Genomic DNA, 18,034 nt, shown 5'->3' with positions numbered 1-18,034 from the left:
GTATGTGCTGCCGTAGCCTCATTATGACGTTCAAATTGGAAAACTGTCTGTTTCCTCCCTGTCTCGCTACTCCACATTTTTGAAAATGAAACTGAAGCTGAAACAGTTGAGTTTGAGTTTAGTCCCCTTATCCAGAAATAAGTGGATTTAACTCCTCCCCCCGACTGTGCCCCCACCATGCGTGTGTGTGTGTGTGTGTGTGTGTGTGTGTGTGTGTGTGTGTGTGTGTGTGAGAGAGAGAGTGGGCGTGGCCAGATGCATTCAAGTGCATCCTGGGAAGCAGGCTCAGAAACAGCCTCTTCTGAGGAGGGCTCGTCAGAGCGACTTTTTAGACCGCTGAAACGCCAAACAAAGGATGAATTTGGGGAGAAAAAACTTCAATACTATGTTTTTGGGCTTCTAAGACCGATATGACGTGACTGAAAAAATAGCATAATATATCCCCTTTAAATAAAGGCAGTTAAAATTAGTTAAATCTTTTGAATCCCAATTAAATGATGTTGTAGGGGCTGATTTAAAAGAAGTGAGTGTGTGGAACAAAATAATGTTTCATTTTGAATGAAAGAAAACCTGAAAGTTTGAATTATTCTTCACCAGCGTTATGTTCAGACGCACACAAGTTGAAGGAACAGACTAGAATGTTGTGATATGTGATGTTTTGTGTCCCCCCCCCTCACACACATGCACACACCCCCCCCACAGAAAGGCCTGCTGCTGCTCTCCATGCTGCTGCTGTCCCAGCTGGCCTGCGACGCTCAGAGTGTGTCGGAGTGCTGCAGCCAGCCGTCCCGCTCCTGCCGCCTCTACGTGCTGCTGTGCCGCTCCGGCGCCGCCGGCGCCCTGGCGGGGGACGCCTCGGTGGGGATCCTCACCCTGGGAAGGCGGTCGGAGGACGAGCTGCGGCTGCAGGGCCGGCTCCACCAGCTGCTCCACGGCTCCAGGAACCAGGCGGCCGGGATCCTCACCATGGGGAAGAGGACCGGCCGGGGGGCCGGGCAGCAGCCGGTGGACTGAACGGCTCAGCTCGGGAGTGCGGCCATGACACCTTGACCCGACTGGAGGCCTGAAGCAGACCAGGACTTTTACAATGCGGCCTGATGAATCATCCAAGAGTGCTATCGCACCAAATGTGTCTTTTTCCATTGTGTACTTTACAGAAATGTTTAATATTGTACATATGTTAACTAAGGTGCTTTCAGATGTAATAAAAAACTAAACTCACAAGTTTCACTCATTCATTTGAATGTTTTTGGATGAAAATGTGACTTTTCTGAGTTTCACATGTGTTTCTGACATGGTTATTGTTAAAATAAACATAAATCATCCAGCCTTCTATGCCCCTATTACTGTATGTTTTACACCCTACACGTGAAGAAAACGTGCAGAACATGAGCGCCGTACTGAAAGGCCTCGTCGGCTGGCAGGTTGAAATGATCCAACCCAACCTGAGATCCCTCCTCCACGCTGAACGTCTGTGACTGAACCCGCCGCTCCAGAAACAAAGAACGGAAGCCAGAGAAGCAGCTCCGCCGCTCGGCTGCAATCAGAAGCCTTCAGTCGCATCCAGGTGAAAGATCAGCAGCTGCTCCCGCTCCGGAGATGAGTCTATCAGTCCACGTTTCAAACAAACACTCCAGAAATCTGATGTTTGAATTTGATAAAATAACCTAGAATATGTAAAAGTTCCCATAAACAAAAAAGAAAAAAAAAAAAAAAAAGACCAAAAGAAAGTTCTAATGAACGTAACAATGATATAATAATGATATTCCTTTTACTCTCCCATCGGTCTGAACTGTCACCTTTGATTATTCTGTATTTCGCAGCTCTTTTGACAGTTAACAGCAAACCAGAACACAAACACGTCTGCATTGAACTTTGGTTCCGACTTTGTGTAACTCAAAAATCAACATTCCTCTTTAATTCTGTTCTGAACAAGATGTAATATCTCCGATGGTTTTAAATACACAATGTCTGAAAATTATGCATGAATAATGGCTTTAAACTTATATTTAGAGACTCAAAACAAACAACATTATTAAACTAGAAGCTCTTTTCTGCAGTTTACTGAATCCAATATTACCAAGATACCTCTAAAGCACACAGATAGAAATATTCCCATCATTATCTCTGTAAACAAAAGCCTCTCAGCGCTGTTGACTGTACAGGCAGAGACGTCCAACCCACCCGATCGGTGAGAATAGAGAGGTGTTTCAGAGAGACTGCAGCTCTGTTGCGGTGAAAACCTGTTATTATGTGACCGACTGCAGAGGAAAACCATTGCATTCACCCCAAATTATTCCATCATTCGTCTACTTTTCAGATCTTAAGTTAAGCCTAAATGTATTCCATTTCTATTTAATGCAAAGTTTCCTATATTTCATGTCCATTCATCGTCTTTGCAGAGTTATCCAGTTGGGTGTGTTGGTGAAGCCCGCTACACCCAGACAGGTGTATGATAAGTGGCAGTGGTGGAAATGAATCATTAACCAGAGTCCCACATGTCAGATGAAGTCGATGACGAATAATTCTGATGTTATTGTGCTGTGTTTTTGACATTTGGAGGGTATTGATTCTCATCAGACATATTAGAAATGTTAAGTCTCGATGGACACGTGAAGCCTGGTGATTCATCGATGTGATGCAGACGCAGCTGTGGGTGTTGTTATTTATGCATCAGTGTTTGTCGGCTTGTGGCGTGTGTTACAATAATCAGTTTTTGATATTATAATCTGATGACAGTTACTAAAAACGTAAATGCCATACAGTTACCGAATAAACAATGTCGTGCTTCCACTTAACGGCTCTGAAAATTATGACTTCAAAAATCAGGAAAGGCCTTTTTCACCTTGTCAAATAGAGCTAAACATTCTCATTTTCACTTTTGACGATACTTTTGTGTACGTATGAGACATTCCCGCTGCATGCACCGATCCTCACTTCTGCTCAGTGGATTTATTTCCATGTGCTTGAGACACAATGAACTTTCCTTGGTGAAAACGTTGCATGTGGTTTGTCTCCGTCAGCTGCTCTGTCTGCTAAAGGTCTCGCTTCACTCTGCAGGGGGTGACTGAACGTCTGCTGCATCTCAGAAAAGCACATCAGGAGCCGAACTTCTTCTTCTTCTCAGTGAAACTCAGCAGCTCTCCCCGAACTCTGTCCTTCAGACCTCATTTACATCGGCGTACAGAGACAGCAGCTCGAGGAGGAGGACGTACTGGTTTTTGCTCAGAATCTGCTTTACATGTCCTCGATCACTTTAAACACTTTACATTTTTTGTCGGCTCTATTAGCGAGCTTCCATCCTTTCATCGTTAAATTTCCAACACGCGACTCTCTCCACACGTGTCTCTGAGCTTCCATGACGGCCCCTCATCCCTCCACATGGACAGAGTGTGTGGGTTCAAAAGACGGATCAACAAGGACAAACACTGTAACGTCCGAGGTGAATCATCCTGACCTCTGACACGACCTTGACGCTACCGGATTTCCGCACAGGTCAGAAGTGTCACTTTTTCCTCTGCTGTCAAACATCCATCATGACCAGAACACGACGACTCTCCCTTTCAGCCTCATAATATCTCACACTTTTAATCAGTCTGAGTGAAATTTGAATCTGTGCAGAAGAAAAGCAATGTTACGCTGGAACTGATGGATCTCTTACAAGGTGAAGGTTTAGAGTGTGTGAAAGCTAAAAGAAAAAGAGGCATTTATAATAACTGCTCTGGGGAGTGAGGAGGAGGAGGACGTCAGGTTTTTTTGTGAGGAGAAAGAAGATGAGCAGTATCTAATAAACTCAGTGTGCAGAGGGGGATGGTTCAGGCTTCGTACGAGAGAGAGAGGGAGAGAGAGGGAGGGAGGGAGAGAGAGAGGCGAGGGCTGGGAGATGGCAGGAACCACAGTGAGTGGAGTTACACTGACTGAACAGCAGCCGGGACTTCGCCGTGATACAGGAGCAGAGATGCTCATGTGAGGCTGGAGGCGCCAGACTCAGGAGCTTCACACAGACACACACATCCCAGCTTGATCCTCAGCGGCATCATCTCCTCCACCTGGAAGAGCCAGAAGTTGAGGAGTGGAATCGTGAGGAGAAGGAGGAGGAGGAGGAGGAGGAGAGAGCTCGGCGATCAGCTGGTCTTTGGGGGAATGGTGACGAACTGCTGGAACCTGAGACTGCAGCCGTTCCACGATGCCGGTGATGAAGGGCCTCCTCGCTCCGCAGAACACCTTCCTGGACTCCATCGCAAACCACTTTGATGGAACCCGTGAGTATCCTTTAAGAATGAGTTTTCTAAACTGATGCTGAATGTGACCTTGCTGCTTTTCTCAGGGGAGGCACTTAAAAAAATCCCCATTGTGTTGCCAGCAGACAGTTTTGTCTGAGTTTTAGAGATTCGACTGCACCAGCTAAGTCTCGCTTTTAGGAGTTTGGCCGGGGGCGTTTCATAACCCAGTTTGGGACTGTGACAGCCAGTGAAAAACACTGACGTGGAAAAATGTGCGCGACTGTCAGAGCCATCCACTCACCAGCCTTCACAATATATCGGAATTAGGGAGCAACAGGTTGAGCTCTTATGTAATTTTTGTCAATCGGTCGATAGTCACTTCGCATCTTGTTTAAGATCACATCAAAGGACGGAAACAGACGTTTAGATGTATCAGATGAGTTAAACTTCAAATTGAAATGTATCCAGACAAGCTTCATGAGGTTAAAGCTTATTTTTTACCTGACAGAATGCGATAGACTCCTCATTTAGGCATTCACGTCTCCTGAGCCTCTTTTTCACCTGTTCCGGGCGTTGGCACAAATATTAAGATCGACTGGGTTCAGATTTGAATCACATCACCTGAGTGCGGCTCCAGCGCACGTCTAACTGGTTGAATTTCACCCCTTGGGGATATTTGCATGTGTTTTGTATATCTACAGGTGTGTATGTTCGAAAATGTTTTTCATAATACAATGTCTTTTCATACAATCTAAAAAAATTAAAAATTTACCCAAAAAGATAAGCATTCCAGTTGTTCCAGAGCTTTTTCTCGACTATCTCAGGTCTGACACGCTGCAGCTCAGCCTCAGACTCAGAGCAGAGCTGTGAATCAGAAAGTTGCTGAGGACATTTCTTTCCAGCTCCTGATGAAACCAGCTGACGGGGAGAGAATGGATCAGACTGCGTGTGTCCTTCACACCCTAACAAACTTATGAATTCACCGTCATGACACTTCTTCTATCTATAACTCCTCAGGTTCAGCATCTCTTCCAGCACTCGACACACAGAGACGCGGAGGAATGTTAACAATCTGCCCTAATCTCACATTTTATTCCAGCCTTCACACATAAAAAACTCTGTTTTATGAACGTGAGGTGGCCCTCAGCATGTACCGACGCCTGTGGAGTCCACATGACCCCGATACCACTGCGGGGACGTGGTTAATTAAAGCGAATCATGCAGAGGCCAAGAGCCAATCAAACATCGTGTGAGGGTCCTGTTCAGTCGGCCTCTTTGAAAGCAGAAGAAACGGCCTAAATTATTCATCTAATCGCTCGCCACTTCAAAACGGGTAATTAACGTCAGCATGTATTAAATATACTGGAGTATTTCTGCCTCGTGGCGTGGGGCCACGGGGACAGCAGATATGAGGCCTCGTCATTTCCTGAACTGGCCAGAAGTTTCAGATTGTTCAGCGTTGGGTGAACTCACTTTTTTTCATCAGGAAGATGACACCTGGGACGGAAGTGAGGCTGAGTTTCTGAAAATGAATCTGTAAGGGGAAAAAAAAAACCGCGTGGCTTCAAATTCTCACTGCAGATCTGCTGAATATGTTTCAGAGGGCAGGATGTCTTCGTAACCCCAGAGATGCAAATTACACTATTGCCATATGTTTTTTTTTTTTTTCTTTTCCTGCATAAATTTCCATGGCAACGCAAGTGTGGAAAGATCTTAATTTAGCATTGTGAGATTATCAGCACACACACATCAGGTAGAGAGAAAGGAAAAAAAAAACCCATCCACACGTTGCTAATTGCACGTCTTTTCCTCTGAAACAAACACTTTGCTAACACCCCCCTCCATCGCCGGGATCTGGGTTGAGAAATGTCTGGGAGTGGCGTGCAGCTGGAGGAAGAGCGCATCTCTGAGCGCTCATTTGAATAAACTGCACCTTTGTTGACTTTCTGAGAGCACAAAGGCCGCTCTCATTGTGAACGGCCTCAGAGCAGGTGCTCATCATTATAATGCAGTCACATGGACAAACAGAAAAACCTCCATTACAGATATATATATATATATATTTTTTTTTTTTTTCTTTTTGAAGCGCAGCCAGGTGAACGGATGAATGACGGAGGACGTGAGAATGGGAAGTTAAAGAGCTGAAAATATCACTCTCTTGTTGCTCTTGACAACTGTAGTGCATGACCCCACTTTATTTATTTCTAAATATATTCAGCAGCTCATCGAGAGAGAAAGAAAACTGAAGCTCAGTTAACAAACAGATTCGCTCACATAAGATAGCTTTATTTGCATTTTTTTTTTTTTTTTTTAATGTTTAGTGTGATATTCCAGGTAGGAAAAGTGAGTGTCGTCTCTGACGTCTCATTTCGAAGGCAGATTTATTTCCCCCTCACAACGCCGTCCGTCTCATTGTGGAAAGTAACCTCTGATTCCATCCCCACTCACGCCAAATGAATTCACCGTTTGGAATAATGTAGTGTGGCTTTCTTTGGCTCGTCCACCCACACCTCCAGCGATGGAAGACTTCATTCCCTCTCGTCGCCGTTTGTTTCTGTGTCTTCTCGACGTGATGTTGAAGTTGTGACTAAGCTCAGTTCACAAAGATCCTCATCTCCGCAGCTGTTTGCCAATAACGCTTTGGTTCATGTTTGTGTCAAGAAGAAAAAGAAGCTTTAAGAAATTATTTTTCTTCTCAGACATGAAGTAATCCAGCTTTTTGAATTATAAAAAAAAATGTTTTTCACTCACTGAAATCTTCAGAAATTCGTCACTTTTGTGCTTTTTGAAATCAGGAAAGAATAAAAATAATCATTTCTGCCTACTTGCTCACAAGTATCACAAAGATTTCTTGTGTTATATCTTGAATATGTCCCTATTGTACCCTGAGTTCCCTCGATTGTTGTCAGCCGGGCCTCATTTTTCTGACTGTTATGAAGATGTTTGTATAGCTGAGTCTTTTTATTTTGCTCACCTGGATAATCTTCAGTTTTATTGCTTTGTATTGTGGCTTTTGGTCAAATCTTTGAGAAGTTTTCTGTTTTGATTATTCCCCATAAAGTTCCTTGTTCTCGAAATTGCGTCCATGGTCTAAGGCGCCTCATGAGAAGAATCACTAAATGTTGTTTGTCTGTGGTTAGACTGAAGTCAGACTAAATTCACATGGCATCCTTTTCAGGTGACAACGGAAACATTTTGTTGCTTTTTGGGTTTCAAAACTTTAACGTAAGTACAACATTTTCCTGAAATGGCAACACAAAAGTAAAGAGTTTTTAATTAAAACTATAGATTCCTTCAAAAAAAGGACTCAGAGCATTTCTATTTTGTGTTTTCTGATTTACCTTGGTGTGTTTTTTTTTTTCAACATTGAACATATTGTAACACTTTGAGAATTTAAATGTAACTGCACAACAAATAACGTGTTACCACTGAAACACACTGTGAGAGAGAGTGTGTGTGTGGTGTGTGTGTGTGTGTGTGTGTGTGTGTGTGTGTGTGTGTGTGTGTGTGTGTGTGTGTGTGTGTGTGTGTGTGTCTGCTCGCGTGACCTGCTTCGATGCTGACGGGATGTGAACCTGATCGAGCACAGGAGAGTCACGTCACCATGGGGCCAAAACCCGAAGTCTCCCTCGGACAGGCTCATTGATCAGGGTCAGGGTTTGGTAACTTCTAGTTATGACCGATTGTAACATCCCTTAGAGGGAAATGTAAATCGGTGTCTGCTTCAGCGTGCAAACACTAAGCTCTTTTTCCGAGTGAAAGGATGTTACCTCCTCATAATGAGGGAGCCGTGGATTCTGGGAGGCTCTGGTTCCCCAGCTGAGACCCAGCATCTATCCTCCAGCTTCACACACCAAAAAACAAACTTCAAAACCCTCTCTGATGTGCACCGGACTATGTCAGGGTTCTGAACTGAAAGCAGACCGGATGACTCATAAGGAGAAGCACATTTGTTTTGGTTTTCAAGAAATCATGATTCATGAGTTGGGTGATGTATAAAAAGGGAATGAGGAGAGAGAATACATTACGCACATAAGACCTGGCTGTGTCTCCAGCCGCCTGCCCGATTGGGCACGATAACCTCAGCACGTCTGTTATGTTCTGCTCCTCGCAGACAGTAACTTCCTGCTGGGGAACGCGCAGGGCCGCTGCGGATACCCCATTGTGTACTGCTCTGATGGGTTCTGTGAGCTGACCGGCTTCGCCCGCACCGAGGTGATGCAGAAAACCTGCACGTGCAGCTTCCTCCACGGCCCCGAGACCAGCCAGCATGTGACTCAGCAGGTGGACAAAGCCCTGGAGGGACAGCGGGAGTACCAGGAAGAAGTCTGCTTCTACAGGAAGAACGGTGCGCCTCGCAGCCGGTCTGCTTTCCCCAAGTTTAGGCTGGTTAAGGAAGTGGTGTGACAACATTTCAATGCTTCTCAGGAAACCTGTTCTGGTGCCTCCTGGACATCGTGCCCATCAAAAACGAGAAAGGCGAGGTGGTGCTGTTCCTGCTGTCCTTCAAAGACATCACTGAGGCTTATGGGAAAGGCCATCACTTCGCTCAGGGAGAAGGTGAGTCCCAGCCACTGCTGATTCAACCGTCTGCCATCAAATCGGCATCAGGTGTTGATTAGATTTCTCATTTTCCCTCAGGTTTGTCTGAAGCCGCTCACCAAGGCAGGAAAAGCCAGCGGTCGCACTTCTCCAGAGCTCGAGAAAGAGGGAGGAGCTTCCTGCACCAGCTGAACAGCTTCTTCACCCAGAGGGGCAAGAGGAAGCTGACCAGCGTGAGTTCGGCAGGAAGAGGCTAAAACCAGTGAAATTCATCCGTTATTCAACAGCAGATGCACCAAATCAATGAGTTTTGAAATAAAAATAAAATGCTGTGGATTCTCATGACCTCAAATCAAGTAGTAAATGTTGGTTTGAGTGTTAGATTTCCTAAAAGGTTGAACCTGAGGCGGTAGATCAATTCATTTCCACAAAATACATTTACTTAGATTGTTTAAAAATATGAGATGGTACAAAGTAGAGCTTGAATAAGCTGTAGAATGACATTATCAATGTCATTCAATACACCACATTTGCAATAACAGCTTTTACGAATTAATTTATACACAGTATTTAACTAAAAGCTCCTTTATTAGAGAAAAAAAAGAACAAATCTGTGTCTTCTTAAAGGATTTCAGCCACATTTTCTCACCAGCACTCGTCGTCGACACGTCACTTGGTGGGTTTTTAGTTACCTCAGTGAATTCCACCATAAATGCTTTACTTAGATTCAAAAACACACTAATTGATGTGAGAATCTGCTGCTGAAGTAACTTTACTGACATTGCAGATAAGATCAATTCTATTCTCTTGGTGTAAACTGACAAACGGAGGAAACCTGACTCGAGATGCTGTGTGAACAAACTGCACCAGGAATAAAAAGTCATTTTTACTTTATGCGATTCCTCCACCCTCTTCTCAAAACATCCCTCCTTCTGCTTTCATCTCAAAAACAATTCAGTATTGATTTTAATATTAATGGCGTGATTATTTTTAAAGCTATTCTTCAAATCAACTATTTTCCCTCTGAACAGAGAATTATTTGAATGATGGATGATATTTCAACACAGGTGGCATTTTAATCAGACCGAGCTGGTGTTATGGTGATGATCAGGCATCGGTTGAGGCCTAATCAAAGTATTTGACACTGAGCTGCAGTCTAGGGGGCAAAGGGAGGGGCAGTTTGATTAAATGTCACATTTTTTGTGTTTTCTACAAAAATATCAGAATCACAGTAAATCCAGAATGAAGTATTGCCGACGAAAACACATTTAAAATGCTGTGACTTTCCAGAGCGTGTTCCAGAAGCCGTCCGTACCCGAGTACAAGGTGGCGGCCGTGAAGAGGTCCCGCTTCATCCTGCTGCACTACAGCGTCTCCAAAGCGCTGTGGGACTGGCTGATCCTGCTGGCCACCTTCTACGTGGCCGTCACCGTGCCTTACAACGTCTGCTTCGTCAGCCACGACGAGGGCGGCGACCGGCGCTCGCTGGTCAGCCGGAGCACCATGGGCAGCGACATCGCGGTGGAGATGCTCTTCATACTCGGTACTTATCCTGAATCAAAACAGATTTCATGAGTTATTCATGAATCTGGAGGAGAACCGTCGGCACAGGGCACGCCGGTTGACCTTTACGTTGTAATATCTGGAGCAGCAGCGGCGTGAAGAGGAGCGATATTAACTTTACTCTGTGCATAAGATATGTGTTAAAGCAGCCGCCGCTGCGTATCGGCTGGTTTCCGTGGCGATGACGAGCACATGACTCGCCCACACGAGGCGCCCGTTTGGGCCCGGGTTATGAATCATAATGAGGTTTCTCTCACTTCGTCCCAGTTCTCCGGTAGAGAAAGTGCGAATGCACATCTGTCGGGGGGCTCGCCTGCTTCCTCTCAGCGGGAACAGACTGTAACACCAAACGCCACGTGCCACACCTCGCCCGCCGTCTTTGTTTCCTGACGCTGCTTCAGTCTGTTATGAACCTCGTGTCCTTTTTTTGATATTTTTTTTCTCCATTTTGTCCTTTTCAAATCTATTCTCATTTCTGTGGCTCCTTCTTCTCTGTCTTGTTCCTCGTCTGGTCTGTGGCTCAGCCTCCATTTGTATCCTTGACTGTTGCCAGCTGTGTCTTCTGTGATACTAATGAAACTTATTATTTATTTATATTTCGCGTCTCGGACGTGACTGCAAAAGGAGAAAAAGCACATAAAAATTGCATCATTTCAGTTTGATATTGAAAGAGAGGAATTTTAAACATAGACTAAAACTAACTGCATCAGAAAAAGAAGCAATTTAAAGGAATATGGGTCCAAATAAAAATATTTTAAGCTTCTTTTCTAAATTAAAGAGTAAATAAAATAAAGTGGTCTATCAGTTTTTCTTTTTTCTTTTTTAAGTAATCATAAAGTGCCGTTTGCTACATTTTCTGTCAGGCAGGTAGAAATATATGACAGAATTAATCCGTCAAGTAATTAAGTATGTTGGTTAAATCCTTAACATCTTTCTCATAAATTTTGTATGACTGTAGTTTTTGTAGTCAAAAAAAAAAAGCTGCAAATTAATCTATAAAACAAGACTAGATATTTGATCGAGGTCATCTCCCCTCTCTATATGGAGAAAACCACTTTATCCACCTGTAAATGCTTTCATATGCACCTGCAATTCTCCTGAAAAGCCTGAGCTGATGATTCTGAATCCCATCCAGTCATTTAGAAACAGGCTTTTTGAATTTCCCTGCTCCCTTTCAGACATCGTCCTGAATTTCCGAACCACCTACGTGAGCCAGTCGGGTCAGGTGGTGTACGACACCCGCTCCATCTACCTCCATTACTGCACCACCTGGTTCTTTGTGGATCTGATCGCCGCGCTGCCGTTCGACCTCCTCTACGCTTTCAACATCACGGTGGTGAGACTCGCACTTCCTGGGTTTGGAGGCCGACTGTGATATTTTCCCCCCCTGCTGTAAATCCTCCAGCGACCCTGAGTGCTCTTCACTTCAAGACACGCCACTCTTGCTTCAGTGTCGTTCCCCCAGAGCGAAGGCTGCCGATGATTACCCCTCTCCGTCCTCGCACTCCGCTGAGCTTCCTTGTTTGTCTGTTTGTTTCGGTCCTTGTTCTTCTCGTGGATTAGCCCTGGATCGCCAAAGGCAGCGGCCAAAACACGAGGACGTGTCTCGGACTGTACTTGTGGTTCAAAAAACTTTTCCATTTGAAGTAACTTTAAATTTGGGGTTGTGTAATTGAGACTGTAGTGGCATTTTCCATTATTAAGGCCCCATTAAACTGAAAATGCATCATTTTTTTGTTTCTGAAAAGTTTTGCGTTTACATGGCAGCATTTTGAAAACGATGTAGTTGTCGTATTGTCTTCAAAACCTTGGGAGCCACAAGAGTTTTTGCATCTTTATTTGAAAAGGTGTCAGTGCCTAAATCACATTATCATGAACCCTTTTACAAACTTAATGGTTAAAAAATTTAAATCATCAACAATAAATTGCATAAATCTGAAGGGTTTTTTTTTTTTCCATTTTAAGTTAATTTACAGAAATATTCTCTTGCATTTTTTTAGTACAGTAAACCAAAATTTACTATAAAGTTTGGTGGGTCAGATTTTCTTCATGTTTGTCTGTGACTGAGCTGACAGAGCAGCTCGTCTTCTAATCCAGGGCTGTCAAACTCAATCTGACCACAGAGGCTGGAACTCAGAAATACAGTCGGCTTGTTCATATTATCATCAGAATAACTTGTCAAATTCTAGAAACCGTCTTTACTGTTGACATATTTCTACATTTGTCTAGTAATCCTGATCACCTGAACTCACTCAATACAGCAATTCGAAGGAGCTGAAAAGATAAAATATGTTTCTTATCTGGCTTTCCTTCCCTGCTCAGACCTCTCTGGTGCACCTGCTGAAGACGGTCCGCCTGCTGCGTCTGCTGCGCCTCTTGCAGAAGCTGGACCGTTACTCGCAGTACAGCGCCGTGGTCCTCACCCTGCTCATGTCCGTCTTCGCCCTGCTGGCTCACTGGATGGCCTGCGTCTGGTACGTCATCGGGCGCAAAGAGATCGAGAGCAGCGACCCCATCACCTCTGACATAGGTGAGCAGGTTGTTTAAGCGTTCGACGGCTTCCTCACTCCTCCCTCATCAGCCCCACGCAGGGAAAGGGTTTTTCTGCAGCAGTGAGGCATCGCCGCGGATCTCTAGTGATGCATAGAATCGTCTTAGTCCAGGGGAAGTGGAGGTCACTGAGCAACTCTATTATATTACCATCCTGTCATTTCATATTATATCAGCTGTTATGCTGCTTAGCGTTTACCAAACAGGACCTCTGGTCTTATCCAACTCCCATTTTAATTGTATAACACCCAATACAGTGCATTTCAAGGTGCTTTCACAGAGAAAAACCCACAATTCCACATGAATGTAGGTCATAGTGGAAAGAAAACACTACTTTTTAAGAAGATGAAACCTGCGAAGTCAGGATCAGAGGTGGAGACTTTCTGCTGTTCTGGTTGGGATGGAATGAAAAGGATTTGACAGAGAACAACAGGAAAACAGACGTAGATCCAGTCGCTTCCACTGTGTAAGAAGCCAAGAAGCTCAGTGTAGGTCAGTCTAAACCTAAAGCAGCTCCACTAGAAGAGGTGTCCTGGGCCAGCCCTGCATGAGATGATCCTTCGCTCTGCTCCTCCAGGTTGGCTTCAGGAGCTGGGGAAGCGGCTGGAGACGCCGTACATCAACAGCACGGTGGGCGGGCCGTCCATGCCCAGCGCCTACATCGCCTCGCTCTACTTCACCCTCAGCAGCCTCACCAGCGTCGGGTTCGGCAACGTGTGCGCCAACACGGACGCAGAGAAGATCTTCTCCATCTGCATTATGCTCATGGGAGGTGAGTTGTAAAAAGTGATGAACATAGCTTCTCGCGGTTGTCGTAGATGTTTCACGATGGCCGCTTCCCGCCCCCAGCCCTGATGCACGCCGTGGTCTTCGGCAACGTGACGGCCATCATCCAGCGGATGTACTCCCGCCGCTCGCTCTACCACACCCGCATGAAGGACCTCAAGGACTTCATCCGTGTGCACCGTCTTCCTCAGCAGCTGAAGCAGCGGATGCTGGAGTACTTTCAAGCCACCTGGTCGGTCAACAACGGCATCAACGCCAATGAGGTGAGATGGAAAACAACAAATGAGCAGCTTCGCTGTGATTCATTTCGCCGCGGATAACACCAGCTTTTTATATATTTTCAAAAGCAATAAAAACCTTCACCCCGAGGAGACTTTTCTGCCGGTTTGTCAACTTTAAACAGTGTGTGTGTGTTGACTATGTGGGCTGCTGTAATGCCTCCGAGCTGAAGAAAGTACAGTCTGCGTGGGCGTTCGATTTTAGATTCAGAAATGTCATCCTGAAAATGTAGGGCGCCTCGTTTTCTCCAGAGCCTTATTCCATTTCCTTAAGTTAGACTTTGTTTCAGACAGACGCTCGGTGACAATGCCGGGGCCGATCTAGGAGCGGTTCCCTGTAATTAAAAGGGTAGGAGCTGAAAAGGAGAGGGCACTCATTAACACCCTCTCGTCACCATTTATAGATAATGAATTCGCTGCGGAAGGTGAGAGACGCAGCCTGTGGTTATTGAGATCACGCAGTTTTTACTGAGCAGTGAAGCGAGTGCACAGCAAGTCAAAATCAATTTTCTCTCAATAGATTTATTTAAAATATGTAAACATTTTCAAGCCAGTGACTTTGTGACACACTCTATTAGGGTTTTGTTTGTAACAGTCAGACACGTCTAGACTTCTTGTAGCTCCGATTACTTGATAAATACAAGGATCCAGTTTTGCTGGCGTCCAGAAAAAGTACCGTTGGCTTCCTGAAGCATCTTGACAGTAACAAATGGTGGTTAAAGTTTCCCCCCCCCCTCTCCCTCAGCTGCTGCATGACTTCCCGGACGAGCTGCGGGCCGACATCGCCATGCACCTGAACAAAGACATCCTGCAGCTCCCCGTGTTCGAGCGAGCCAGCCGAGGCTGTCTGCGCTCGCTCTCCCTGCACATCAAGACGTCCTTCTGCGCGCCGGGGGAGTACCTCATCCGCCACGGAGACGCCCTGCAGGCCAACTATTTCGTCTGCTCGGGCTCCCTGGAGGTGCTGAAGGACGACATGGTTCTCGCCATCCTGGGTCAGTCTGCAGTCTTACACTGATCCCAAAACGATCCCTTCTCTATCTTTCACCCTTTTTCACTTCGATTTCCTCTTGTTTTCCAGGCAAAGGCGACCTCATCGGGGCCGACCTCCCCGATCAGGAGCAGGTGATCAAAACCAACGCGGACGTGAAGGCGCTGACCTACTGTGACCTGCAGTACATCAGTGTGAGGGCCCTGAGAGAGGTCCTGGGCCTGTACCCAGAATACAGCAGCCGCTTCAGCTCCGACATCCACCACAACCTCACCTACAACCTGAGAGAGGGCAGCGAGGCTGATGTAAGACTTTCCCTTTTTAAGAGCCTTCCCTTTGACAGAAACACGATCCACAAGCCATCACGTTTAATCCTTTGTTTATCTTAACTTCCATACCTTCAGGGAGCAAAACGATTTGTGTGGACTCCCAGGTCATCTCAGGTGAGTCCGTAAGATTTCTAACTAACTGACCTGTACATTTCTAGAATGACTCTTTTTATTTCACATAAAATAATTTAGCGTATTCAAGAAGCGACATTACCACACTTTTATTTTAAGTTGTTCGACTTTTCGTACAATTTAAATTCAAAATTGTCTAAAAATAACGGTATATATAAATGATATGTCACGCAACAGCAGGGGTGTCAAACATAAGGCCCATGGAACAAAAACAGTCCTCAAGAGACTCAAATCTGGCCCGCCAAACCACCAAAGAAATTGTAAATCTCAAAGCCATGCTCTCAGGATGAGTAAAAGCACCCATAATGCAACAGCTCTCAAAAAAGTTTGTTTCTGTTTTGTTTTTTTTGGGGACATTTCACTGTATTTAGCACAGAGGATCTCTTTAAAACTGGCTTTATGTTAAAGTTATTGTAGCTTTTTGTTCATAATTTTATCCTTTTGTGAAAATATCAACATTTCCGTCATGTACATTCTGTGCCACCACAACAAAAAACTTTAAAGTTCAAATTTGAAGGTTATTATTATGGCATTATTTTATCAATCCGGTCCACTCATGTTGAAACTGGGCTGTATGTAGCCCCTCAATGTGTTTGACACCCCTGTTCTGTATAAAAACAGTGATTTTCAAAGTGTGGGTCACCGAAAAGCTTTTTAAGAAGAAATCAAGGTTGTTTTTTTTTCCCCATCATATATAAATGAAATGAGATTGTTTGCTGCGTGTCCTAATCAGGGCCACATCTCTCTGGACCGAAAACTGCCCTACATCATCGAGGCGGACAATGCAAAGCATGCGGAACCCTCCAGATACCCTCAGCAGCGGCGGGTGCCTGTGCTGCAGGGCATGTCCAGCCCCGACCGCCAGCCCTGCCTCACCTCGCTGCTGGGAGAGGAGCTCCAGCACATCAGCGCGCTCCACCTCTGCCGGTCGCCCGTTCAGGGAAGCCGCGGCCACAGCCCCTCCCAGCAGCCGTTCATCCACGAGGAGCTCGCCGCCCCGACTCTGGCCGCTGTCCCGGGTTTAGACCGCCGGCCGACGAAGCTGCTCATGCCGTCCCTGCCTTGTGTCAGTCCTCTGAACCTGAGCCCCAGGTAGAGCCTCCAGCGGGATTCATCCAGACATCAGCAGGCCGGTTTTCATCCGTTCAGGGTTATGTAACTCCCATTTGTCTGTTTGCCAGAGTCGTGGATGGAATTGAGGACAACAGTCCCACGTTTCACTTCAACGTGGAGCACAGCGAGACAAAGACGAACATCTCTGGTAAGATTCTGGAGGCCTCCCCGTGGAAATGACTCGACTTTAAATTCCATCGTGTAATAGACATAGAAAGCTGCCAAATGTATAGATGAACCAGTTTCATTCAGGGTTGAATGTCACAGATAAAAGAGTCACAGTAACTGTATTAATGTTACTGTTGCTCGTCTCTTTCAGACCGGTTGCAGGTGAATGCTAACCTACTGCTGGAGACAGAAGAAGTCAGACAGAACATCAGCAAGCTGAACAAAGAGGTATCGTTCAGTACTGCATGATGAGTTTTACTCCAGATTTAATGTTTCTCTCCATGTTAGAAGAAGATCTACTGTGAAGACAAAGAGATATACCTCTATAACCTCTTTTAACTTCTTCCTCTCAGGTGAGCGGCTTAAATCAAGAGGTGTCCAGCTTGGCTAAGGAACTCCACGACATAATGCACTTCCTGCAGTCCCACATGGCCATGCTCCACTACGCCTCTCCGGTATCAACGTACTCCTACGGCCTGCAGATGGTCCCCAACCCCAGTGTCACGACTTCCAGCAACTGGCAGCCCCACGTCCCTCTGAATATCTCCACCGGGCCACACCTGCACCGCGAAGCCGTCGGCCGCTCTGCGAGAACCGCGTGGGGCTGCGGCGGACTGTCTCCACAGGGCAGGACCACCACCGTGCTGCACCCGTCGAGCCCGGCGTCGTCCTGTCTGCACCTCTGCTGCTCGGACCGGGAAGGCACGGCGGCCCGCAGGCTGCAGAGCCCATGCGGCTCATTTCAGACGCCCAGGTCGACTCCCGGCTCTCCTTACACGGGCCACTCCCAAGCCCAGGGGGGTCCGTCCCTTCTGAGCATCAGCACCGCCTTCAACGGCTTCCCACTCATCAGTCAGGCCTCGCAGGTGGGCTACAACCCCCCCACCGTGAGCGGCACCCCCCACCCGCTATGCTCCACGCTCAATTCCAGCTGCTCCCACCCGTCTTTTAGCCCTCAGGCCAACCCCGACCCCACGTTTAACCAGAGCAGGTCGCAGACGCCCATCCATTCCTCCATCACCCCGACCGGGCCGCCTCAGTATCACACTGCCTTCAGCCCCATGACGCCCTCCAAGGCCCACGCTTCCGTGCACACGGGGCACGGCCCCAGCCAGCGGGCGTCGGTCAGTGGCCCCAGACAGAATGAGCCGGTAGGGTCGAGTCCCGGGCGCCACACACACGATCTGTGTGTGGCGCCGAACAGAGACGCTCGAGCTTCGCTGTATCAGGAGAGGACGGACAATTCCGACATACACAGCGTGAGCGGTAAAAGTCTAGCTATGGAGGAAATGCCTCACTGATGGCGTCAATATCTACAATGATGAGCGTGTTGTGTATGAAACTGTAATGTGTCATTCC

General features: G+C 46.3%; 2 protein-coding genes across 2 annotated transcripts; both read left to right on the top strand.

The window, feature by feature from the left end:
• Window positions 1-442: 442 nt before the first annotated feature.
• On the top strand, window positions 443-1,207 carry hcrt (hypocretin (orexin) neuropeptide precursor). Its single transcript, XM_030090354.1, has one exon. The coding sequence runs from the start codon at window positions 682-684 to the stop codon at window positions 1,012-1,014; it is 333 nt and encodes a 110-aa protein (XP_029946214.1). The 5' UTR covers window positions 443-681; the 3' UTR covers window positions 1,015-1,207.
• Window positions 1,208-4,146: 2,939 nt separating this feature from the next.
• Window positions 4,147-17,976, top strand: kcnh4a (potassium voltage-gated channel, subfamily H (eag-related), member 4a). The gene is made up of 16 exons (XM_030089073.1): window positions 4,147-4,262; window positions 8,338-8,571; window positions 8,652-8,783; window positions 8,865-8,998; window positions 10,056-10,308; window positions 11,507-11,664; window positions 12,651-12,858; window positions 13,456-13,650; window positions 13,728-13,927; window positions 14,688-14,937; window positions 15,024-15,238; window positions 15,338-15,376; window positions 16,128-16,486; window positions 16,576-16,655; window positions 16,827-16,903; window positions 17,029-17,976. The coding sequence occupies exons 1-16, from the start codon at window positions 4,187-4,189 to the stop codon at window positions 17,974-17,976; spliced, it is 3,558 nt and encodes a 1,185-aa protein (XP_029944933.1). The 5' UTR covers window positions 4,147-4,186.
• The last annotated feature ends 58 nt before the right edge of the window (window positions 17,977-18,034 follow it).

Source organism: Salarias fasciatus, chromosome 4 (genome assembly GCF_902148845.1).
Source record: "Salarias fasciatus chromosome 4, fSalaFa1.1, whole genome shotgun sequence".
In the NCBI taxonomy this organism is placed as follows: Eukaryota; Metazoa; Chordata; class Actinopteri; order Blenniiformes; family Blenniidae; genus Salarias; species Salarias fasciatus.
The sequence above is the reverse complement of the archived record's forward strand: the minus strand, read 5'-3'. Positions and strand labels throughout refer to the sequence as shown.